At 40.7% G+C, this 9,978-nt stretch overlaps 1 protein-coding gene across 2 annotated transcripts; it reads left to right on the top strand.

The window, feature by feature from the left end:
* Positions 1–450: 450 nt before the first annotated feature.
* On the top strand, positions 451–4,057 carry LOC140881745 (hydroxyproline O-galactosyltransferase GALT6-like). Of its 2 annotated transcripts, none has more exons than XM_073287289.1 (7): positions 451–1,626; positions 2,033–2,265; positions 2,343–2,633; positions 2,730–2,858; positions 2,944–3,117; positions 3,436–3,543; positions 3,625–4,057. In XM_073287289.1, exons 1-7 carry the CDS (start codon positions 783–785, stop codon positions 3,832–3,834), a joined length of 1,989 nt encoding a protein of 662 aa, XP_073143390.1. In that variant the 5' UTR covers positions 451–782; the 3' UTR covers positions 3,835–4,057. The 2 variants fall into 2 exon arrangements, with proteins under 2 accessions (XP_073143390.1, XP_073143392.1); XM_073287291.1 differs by having other exon boundaries at positions 2,944–3,094; positions 3,625–3,763.
* Positions 4,058–9,978: the final 5,921 nt, after the last annotated feature.

Raw genomic sequence — 9,978 nt, 5'->3', positions numbered from 1 at the left:
ATATAATATCTTGCCAGCTCAGCTGCATGTATATAGGAGTAATCATAATAATAAGAGTAATGCTAGATGTACACCTTGGTTTACATTCTTCCTTATTAATTATAAAATTTTATTTGATCAACTAGATATTTATTTCTTATCATGGGTATTTTGCAATTAATAAGAGAAATTAGGAAAATTTTAAGTAAAAATATAAATCAAGGTATTCACTACAAGGTGTTCATCTAGCATTTTTCGAATAAAAATAAGGATAATGAATACAAGGACATGAACAGGTTCTTTTACCTTAAATAGAAATTTCAAAGCGGATCCCCACCCAGAATAAATACATTTTAAAGTTATAATAATCATGCTTGAAACGGCGACGTTTATTGTTTCTTTACATACAATACGTTCGTCATCTTCTAACCGCTTCCCCAATCTCATATGATGTTGTAAAAAAAAAAACAATAGAAAAAAAAAGTTTTCATCTTTCCTCTCATCTCATCTCACTATCAGTGATCCATTTCCACTCTAGCTCCTCTCTCTCTCTGTCTCTCTCTCTGTGTCTTCATTCATGTAAATTCATTTCTTGTGTACATCCTTCATCTTGGTCCTATTGCGAGCTCAGTTTCTATATTTTCTTTTCAAACATTTGAATAAGATTATATATATGGAAAGACTTTGATCTGCTTTTCGTCGTCGCATTCTGCTTAGAAACCAAATTACCCAAAAAACTTTTTTGGCTCGGAAGCCATTTTTGGGTGTTTTTTTTTCTTTTTTTTTTCCTTGTACCTTTTGAAATGGGTACCATTAAGCGACCCAAGTTCGACTCGCTCATCACACTAACTCGTCTACGCCCGATTCAAGTCATGATGGGTTTGCTGGTTCTGTATCTAATACTGGTTAGCTTTGAGATTCCAATGGTTTTAAAAACAGGGTTGGGATTAGAATCGCCAGAGGGAGAGCCCTCTGTAACCGACGTCTCCAATCCATTCATCAGAACCCAAAACGATAATCAGTTTTCAAGGCAACATATGGAAAGTGGAGTCTTTTTTCTACCGGAGCGGAAAATGGGCCAGTTTAGGAAGATTTCAGGCCTTGTTTTCAATTATAATGAGTATGATGGTACTAGTAAAGATGAATTTTTGGAGTTGCATAGAGTAGCTAGGGACGCATTTGTGTTGGGAAAGAAAGTATTGAAGGATTTGGAATCTGGAAAATTCCAGTTTGAGGCAGAGAACCGGACGCTGAAGCAAGATGCAGAGCCTTGCCCCAATTCGGCATTGTTGTCGGGTGATATTTTTGTGAAGAAAGGGAAATTGATGGTGATTCCTTGTGGCTTGTCGTTGGGGTCCCATGTTACGGTGGTGGGGAGGCCTCGGTGGGCGCAAATGGTTAACGATTCCAAGATTGCAATGCTGACGGAGAGAAGAGAGAATACGATGGTATCACAGTTTATCATGGAGTTGCAGGGATTGAGCGCCGTGGATGGTGAGGATCCACCAAGGATATTGCATTTTAATCCGAGGCTTAAGGGAGACTGGAGCAGCCATCCAGTGATTGAGCAGAACACATGTTATAGAATGCAGTGGGGTTCTGCTCAACGGTGTGAAGGGTGGAAATCCAGGGCTGATGAGGAAACTGGTGAGGGGAAATTTTCCATACAAATTCATGCAACCATTTCTGGTGTTTATATATTTCTTATGCGAGATTGATTGATTTTGGCTTGGATTTCTTTTTCTTTTTCTTTTCTGATAGCTGTTGATTCTCTTGGATTATGATATTCATTTCTTGATACTCTCTAGAATCTGTGTTTAGGACCAAAGCTAAACACGTGGGATGATTTTTAATTTTTTTACACCAACTGCTATAAGATTAACATGTAGTGGCTAGTTCATGATAATAGGTGGTTCCCATTTGTGTGTGCGTGCGTGCGTGGTGTTTTTATGTGTGCGGGGTTATTGAGAAGTTTAGACATGCCTTCATGAAAACTGTTTATATTCACGTGGTGCATAATTTTGTGCTCAATTAACATGTACTCTGTATAAAGTTGATGGACAGGTAAAATGCGAAAAATGGATTCGTGACGATGACAGTGGGTCTGAAGAATCAAAGGCCTCATGGTGGTTGAACAGGCTGATTGGGAGGACGAAGAAGGTTATGGTTGATTGGCCCTTTCCTTTTGCTGAGAACAAGTTGTTTGTCCTTACGCTCAATGCTGGGCTTGAAGGCTTTCATGTAAATGTAGATGGAAGACATATTTCATCCTTTTCATACCGTCCCGTAAGAAGCTTTGCAATGATGATTTTTTGTACCAAGAAGTTGTTCTGGGCAGCTGAAACGTCACTCAATTTTGACAGGGTTTTACTCTCGAAGATGCCACGGGCCTCTTTTTGAGTGGGGATGTTGATGTCCATACCATATTTGCAGCTTCTTTGCCCACTTCACATCCAAATACTGCACCACAGAGACATCTCGAGCTGTCCAAGAAATGGAGAGCCCCAGCGCTTCCAGTTCAACCAGTGGATTTCTTTATAGGCATCCTCTCTGCCGGCAATCATTTTGCAGAACGGATGGCAGTCAGAAAATCGTGGATGCAGCATACATTAATCAAATCTTCGAATGCCCTGGCTCGTTTTTTTGTAGCAATGGTAAGTCCAGAATAAATAGGAATATCAGTTGAGACTCCATCGCATACAAAAGCCGCATGTTTAATGTCTATATTTCTTGAATTCACATCTTGGTAGCATGCTAGAAAGGAAGTGAATGTGGAGCTCATGAAAGAGGCGGAGTTCTTCGGCGACATTGTCATCGTGCCTTACATGGATAATTATGATCTTGTTGTGCTAAAGACCATTGCAATTTGTGAGTATGGGGTGAGTCACCTTAGCAAAATTCAGGATTTCATCCCTTTGCTTTCTCTTATATTCCCTTTAGCATTCATGTATCTTTTTGTTATAGGTTCGCACAGTGGCTGCTAAGTACATCATGAAATGTGATGATGATACATTTGTAAGGATAGATTCTGTGATGATGGAAGTGAAAAAAATTCAACCCTTTAAAAGCTTATATATTGGAAATATTAACTACTATCACAAGCCTCTTCGACATGGTAAATGGGCTGTAACATATAAGGTATGGTATGATTTTATTTCTTTCCTGTTATATTTCTTCCGAATGTCTACTTGATTTCAAATCTTGTAGATTTTCTTGTAGGATATTCTTCTTGTATCATTAGAGATAGGTAATGTCTGAGCGCTTAATTCTGAATATGCATGTTGCAGAAGTCCTGTAACTTCGCATCATAGCTATTTGGGCCAATGGGATTGAGAAAAAGAAAACTGAAATTGCATGACACAGATGTTTTATGCCCTTGAGATTATTTTTTTCATTATTGAAAACATATCGTGCTGTCATTATGATCGCTTGTATTGTCTTTTTGGGGACCTACAGGAATGGCCAGAAGAAGTCTATCCACCATATGCAAATGGACCCGGTTATATCGTGTCATCCGACATAGCACGTTATATCGTTACTGAGTTTGAATCGCGCAAACTAAGAGTGCGTCATTCTGCCTAGGTATGTTGTTTTTGCTGGTGAGAACAAGCCCTTGTTTGATGATTTTTTTAAACCATGAATCAGTTATTCAAGATGGAAGATGTTAGCATGGGAATGTGGGTAGAGCAGTTTAATGCCTCGAAAGACGTGGAATATGTGCATAGCTTAAAGTTTTGTCAGTTTGGATGCATTGAAGATTATCATACTGCACATTATCAATCCCCAAAACAGATGACTTGCCTGTGGGAAAAATTGCAAATTCAAGGAAAACCATTGTGCTGCAACATGAGATGACAGTATAAAAAAATCCAACGTCTGAATCACGAACTGGAGATACTTTTTGGTAGCTTGTAAATTGTTTGAGCTAGCCGGTACGGTTCTCTGTGGTTTATCTGTTTTACTTCAATTTTTTTTCATTCATGTTTTGTTCCAGTTTATTTGGGGCCCCAAATTTTTGTAGTTCTAATGGTTTACAAATGCTAGAAACCCGTCATTCTAGTGATACTATGTAGAAACAAATGTCAATTTCTCCATTGCGTTTTATAAAGTTTGTAGATTATAGTTAACATATTAACATTGTTTTCTGGTGTAACAAAATCCTATTGACAAAGCCTTCACTTGAAGCTGGTGGCCAAGGGACCAAATAATTCTCCTCAATCAAAGTTCGAATAACTCATGAGCGAACTGAAATATAGCTTGCGATAAGTTTAATATCTGCGCATAATTTGTGGTCTGTGGATTATTCTATTTGCTTAATCAGCGAACCAGAACACTGTTGTATTATAGCAACTGTATAAGTTCCAGCTTCAGAAGTTCTAGATAAGGGCACAAATACAAAATATAGGCCTTTTAGGTGGGAGAGCCAAACCCGATGTATCATACTATTCGAGCTCGACTCAATTTAAATTATCCACTCGAACTCCATGGAGTAAGCCATTTCAAGTTTAAATTTGGCTGGTGTTGAAAAGCTCGAAAGTCATCGTAGCATATCGACAAAAAGGTTTTGGGTTTAAACTTTAGAGAGCTACTCACAACCAAAACTCAAACTCCATTCAAGTAGTGAAAGACTCAGAGCTCGGTCAAATCAAACTCGAGTTGAGTTTTAACAAAGCAGTAGCTTGATTCACTTCAGTACTTGTACCCTTACCATATGTCAAATATGGGCATAAGGGTATCCGCAACCCCAGCTTCTTCCCAACTTTTTAAGTTGGGAAGAAGCTGAACCTGCAGGCTGCAGCGTTGCAGCCTGCAGGTTCAAGTTTTGAAAGTTGCTGTTGGGGAAGCCAACAACAGCTTTCATATATTATTAAAAAAAAAATTAAATTATATATATTTAACTTTTTTTGGCAGAATATATATATATATATATATATAATTTTTTATTAAAAAAAATGTTAGAAATAATTGATTTAGATATTCAAGACATAAATCTGTAAATTTTAATTTATTATTTTTTTTAACGTATTTAGCATTATTTAATTAAAATTAATTTTATTTTATTATAAAATTTAAATTTAAATTTAAATGTAGATAATAATAATAATAATAATAATAATAATAATAATAATAATAATAATAATAATAATAATAATAATAATAATAATAATAATAATAATATAATATGTATAAAATTGATTAGTGGGACCCTCAAAAAAGTTAGTTGTTGGGTTAGGATTGTGGAGAAAAATTTTAAAAATTTTGTATGAGATAAAAATGATGTGTTATAGTAGGTTCCACGATGAAGTTGGGTTTTTTGGTTCACGACTGCGGGTACCCTATGGCTACGTTTGGTAGTATGGATAAAGCTTGGATTAGCTTTTAGTCCACAGTTTGTCTCGTTTTTACACGGCTCGAGTGATAACCTACTGCCCGTGATTAGGCAACTATTTCTGGGATAAATGATGGATTACAATCCAAGGCAGCCCCCGAGTATTATTATCCAATTTTGAGCAGTACCTTGGATTTTTGTTGGAAATTATCATCGTACCCCTTAGCTCACCATTCCCGCTAATCTTTCCACCCCACGAATTGGGTTCTCTGCCTCCACAAGATTTAGGGTCGCCGCCATAGTTTCCTGGGCAGGTTCTGGTTCTCAATCCAAGGCTTTCTCCGCTGCACTCGCGATTTCATCCATCATTCTCTCGAAACCCGTGCTGCCCGCGTATGCCGACATATCTGGCCTAACCCCATGAAAGGAGTCTAAGCTGTTCTCCGAGCATGAGAAACCGGAGATCAAGAAACTCGAGTCTGCCCTAAAGCTATATGCACTTGACAACGCTTCTCTTCTTGCAATTAATGTCACCATCGCGAGACCCAGAGAAGGGGAAAGGGAATTAGGTTTAAAAATCGGGCAAGATCGTCTAGTGGAGGTAATTCACCAGGGGCAGGATGGTCATTTCAAAATTAGACACCCACTTTTATCTTTCAACAAAAATTATACCAAACAACTAATAAAATTATCACAACTTTTATTCATCTCTACTTTATCAATGAAAGTCCGTATACATAAATTATCTCATCCCACATACCAAACATCCTAAAAGCCAAGAGACTAATCTATTAGGTGGAATAATACCGCAACTTTATAAATCGCCTCAAGACTCGTTGGGAGTAACTAAAGTGCAAATTAACACCCACCATCTATGGACTTGAAGCAGTTGTTCCATTGGCAGAGTACTCAGCAACTGCATGATACTTGCAATGAGGCCCTGTTCGGACGGAATCCAACTGAGAAGGGTCACAGTCTATATCTGAGTTACAAGCGCACCTTCCATGAGTTCCACCACATCCTGGAGACATCTCTTTGTCGCAGTTGAATGAAGCAAAAAAAAAAAAAAAAAAAAAAACCTGCCGTTCTGTGCAAAATTTGGATGAAACGCCATTCCCATCATGCCAAATGTCATGTCAAGATAAACTTGATCTGTCAAGTCGACAAAGGGACTTGATTCATCAATTCCTAGTATGTTTCCTGAATCTTGATCTGGAATCGAAGCCAACCACATCTTGCCTGCTAGGCTGGAGAAAAATGGACGGTTGTATCCATCTGGATGAGCCACCATGTTGATATAAGATCCATTGCTAACTTTCTCGAGGCAGATGCCTTTTGGTTCAGGAAAAGTTGCAGTTTCATTGAGGGTAACAGGTTCGCCATTAAAGCAGAAGGAATCACCAGTAAAGATGTTACGGTTCTGGGTCTAGATCTAAATAGCCCAATAGGATTATTAGAAGCCTCTAGAAGAGGGTATTAAATAAATATAAGAGGAAGGAGAGTTGGGAGGCATTCACTTCATTTTTTCTTTGCGAGTGTTGACTAGCGTATGTGATAGGGACTAGCTTTGCTAGGATACAGAGATTTTCTCTGGGTTATCTTCTCTATTTTCAGTTGTTCATCTTTTATTATATATAAAAAATTGTGGTTGTATCAAGAGACACCTCCGAAGGCGTTGCAGAACTCGATTTTTGATGGCCAGAGGTCGGTTAGTTTGGAAACGGTCGTGTTTTAGGGAATTTCAGCTTTACTTTGCAATGCAGGAGCAAATGGAGAGCTCCAAATCAGTACATTTTGACAAGATCCCCATACAGATGAGCAGAAGCTGTTGTCTGTGCAGGAATGGCAAAGAATTGGAACAGTTTGAGTGCCTGAATCAGGCTTAAACAACTCTGCTGAAAAAGGGTTGCATGCCTGGAAAGGTAAAATGCACTCATGATTTTGAAAAATAATTTCTTGTACGTGCTAGCAAATACAAACCTTACTGCACCGAGAATTGATTTGACAGCAGCAGCACAAGCGAAATCAGATATGTTCATGGCCTGAAACCGCTTCATCGGATTAAGATCTTCGGATGGATCGCAGCACGATTTTTCGTTGTATTGGCAGAAAGCTAAACGGCCCTTCAATCTCTCAAAGGTGAGCCTGCATATTGCAGCAGGAAAAAAGAAAAAAAAAAGAAAAAAAAAAGCAGCAGCAAGGTGAATTTGATTGTCAAGAATTAAAAAGGCACAAGGGAAATGAAGAAGAAGGAGAAGGAAGGAAGAGCAGCAGATACAACAGCGGCAGAAATTTCTCCATAAATTTCCAGCTGTTCCAACGGAATGTGTAAATAACTATTGATATTCCTCAATAAAGTGATCTTCTTGGATGAGCTGAAGAAACTCCTCCAAATAAAAGATGAACTGCTTGCTGGCCTGAAACCACTAACAAGAGTGTTAAGGGGGGCCGGAAGGTATTCCGGCGTATCCCTTCCGACGCTCAAGTCAGATGCTAGGATAGCGAAATATAGAGAGTGGTGTGTGCACTCCAGTGAAAAAAATTTAAGATTCAAATAATGAAAATGAACCTGATATTTATAGGAGAGAGCTCCGGGTTTATCGCTTGCCTTCCTTATCAGGAATCCGAGAATCCCGGGATTACAATCCCGGATATCTAGGCTGAGATCTCACTTGAATCTGATTCAATAAAGGAAAGAGAGAAATGAATCATTACTGAGCCCCTGAACTCACCCTTAACATTGATCCTAACACCTTATCTAGCTCATCCAGGTGGACAAACCAATCTACGAAGCTAATTCTCCATTGATACCAGGGCCGAACTGAGCTCCCTAACACCTGAGATGAGCTCCCGACCCGAGCCGGGAATTATGGCGAGGGAGCCTTGCCGAGCTCCGAGCTCCCGAGCTGAGCTCCCGACCTGAGCTGGGAATTATGGCGAGGGAACCTCGCCGAGCTCCGATCTCCCGAGCTGAGCTCTCGCCGAGCTCCAAACTCCCAAGCTGAGCTCCCGACCTGAGCTGGGATTTATAGCGAGGGAGCCTCGCCGAGCTCCGAGCTCCCGAGCTGAACTCCCGACCCACTTCTAGTTGATTAGGGATATTCTCTTTATCTTAGGGTCATCGATAAGCTGAGGTGACCCCCTCCTCCGGGTATCACAAGGCCCCCCCCCCCCCCCCCCGCTAAAAGTCGAATTAAGGTCAAAGACTCGAAATTCGTTTTTGTTCTGAGATGACCCTAAGCCAAGGCCGAGCTGAGGTGCCCTGCTGAGCCCAGCTGTCATTCTGACAAGCACTAACGGTAACTTTTCGAACTCCCCTTGATCTGAGCCATCCATCTGTCCTAAAATCAACGGTCTGAATTGGTCCGAACTTTCTATAAATAAGCCTCACTGTAAAAATTTTATTTTCACTTTCTCCGCCTCTTGCTTCGGTGAATTCTCTCTCGAATTCCTTTTTTCCGAGCTCCTTTGCTTTCCTTCCTTTCCTAAAATTTTCGAGCTTCCTAAGTAAGTAAACAATTCTCATGGCTACTTCTTCCCGAGCTCACTCTGGGAGCTCAGACGAAGTATTTCGTGAGGTGGATCAATTTGATTCCCTCGCCCTTACTGCAGGAGAGCCTACAGGCCAGGACCCTGCTTACCCCTCTACCTCAGTACAGGGTGATGACTCGGGCAATGACCTTGATGTCCCTGTGGTGCTGTGGTTTGAGCAATATCCCTCCGAGCTAGAAGCCTCGGACGAGGATAAAATAAGAGCTCTATCCCATGCCCCCAAGGAATATGAGTTCATTATTCCTGACCTCGATGACCGAGCTAACAATCCCCCCGAGGGATATTATACTTTTTATGTAGACCAATTAGAAGCTGGTCTTAGGTTTCCTCTACCCCTCATCTTCCAGCAGCTCAGTCGGTACTATGAACTTCACTTAGGGCAGTTCACCCCTAACTCCTTTCGAACTTTGTGCAGCTTTATAGTCCTCTTCAGAACACTAGGTTTTGAAGTAATTTGTTTTACTATCTGTAACTTTTTGCTCCCCAAACGTTCTGAGGAGGGCTCTTTTTATTTTTCCTTCCATCCCAATTGCAAGTTTTTCAAGGGCTCTCCTAGTTCAAATAAGAACTGGAAGAATAATTTCTTTTTTGTCCTTCCCTCCGAGGACTGGGATATATGCTCAGTTTGGAGGAAAACTCTCCCCCTCCTGCCTGTTCCTGCTCCGGGCTTTCGACAGGGGGAGCTGTTTACGGGAGCCCTAAGGGCTATAGGGGGAAGGTGCTTCGATGTTTCTGCCCTTCTGGCAGAAGATCTGCTCTGTCACCATGGGCTCAGCTCGGCCGATGTCTTGGTCCGAGGAAACTTAGGTATGGCCCTTCCCTGCCCTTGCCCCTCCCCCCCCCCCTTTTTTTTTTTTTTTTTTTTTACTGACCTCCTTTCCCTTTGCTCAGAAAAAAGAGTCATGAACGCTGCCATAAAGAGGATGCTAGAGAAGAAGAAGACACCTGCTCAGCCAGGGAGCAAGGCTGAAGCTACCTCGGACAAATCCAAAGCCGCTTCCCCCCGTGCTGCTGCTGCCTCCGAGCCATCCTCTGCCCCTTCCAAAGGCTCTAAGAGGCGTGCTGTATCCAGCCCCCACCCCGAGGTGGTAGAACTAGTTTCGGGAAAATCTACCATT

This window comes from Henckelia pumila, chromosome 2 (genome assembly GCF_033568475.1).
Source record: "Henckelia pumila isolate YLH828 chromosome 2, ASM3356847v2, whole genome shotgun sequence".
Lineage (NCBI taxonomy): Eukaryota > Viridiplantae > Streptophyta > Magnoliopsida > Lamiales > Gesneriaceae > Henckelia > Henckelia pumila.
Note: the sequence above shows the minus strand (reverse complement) of the source record. Positions and strands in the feature narration are given on the sequence as shown.

Excerpts from the sequence above, each read along its gene's own strand:
- LOC140881745 (XM_073287289.1), top strand. The coding sequence starts at position 783 with ATGGGTACCATTAAGCGACCCAAGTTCGACTCGCTCATCACACTAACT. Across the intron at positions 1,627-2,032 it reads CAGGGCTGATGAGGAAACTG|TTGATGGACAGGTAAAATGC; the intron begins GTGAGGGGAAAT and ends CTCTGTATAAAG. Across the intron at positions 3,118-3,435 it reads AATGGGCTGTAACATATAAG|GAATGGCCAGAAGAAGTCTA; the intron begins GTATGGTATGAT and ends GGGGACCTACAG.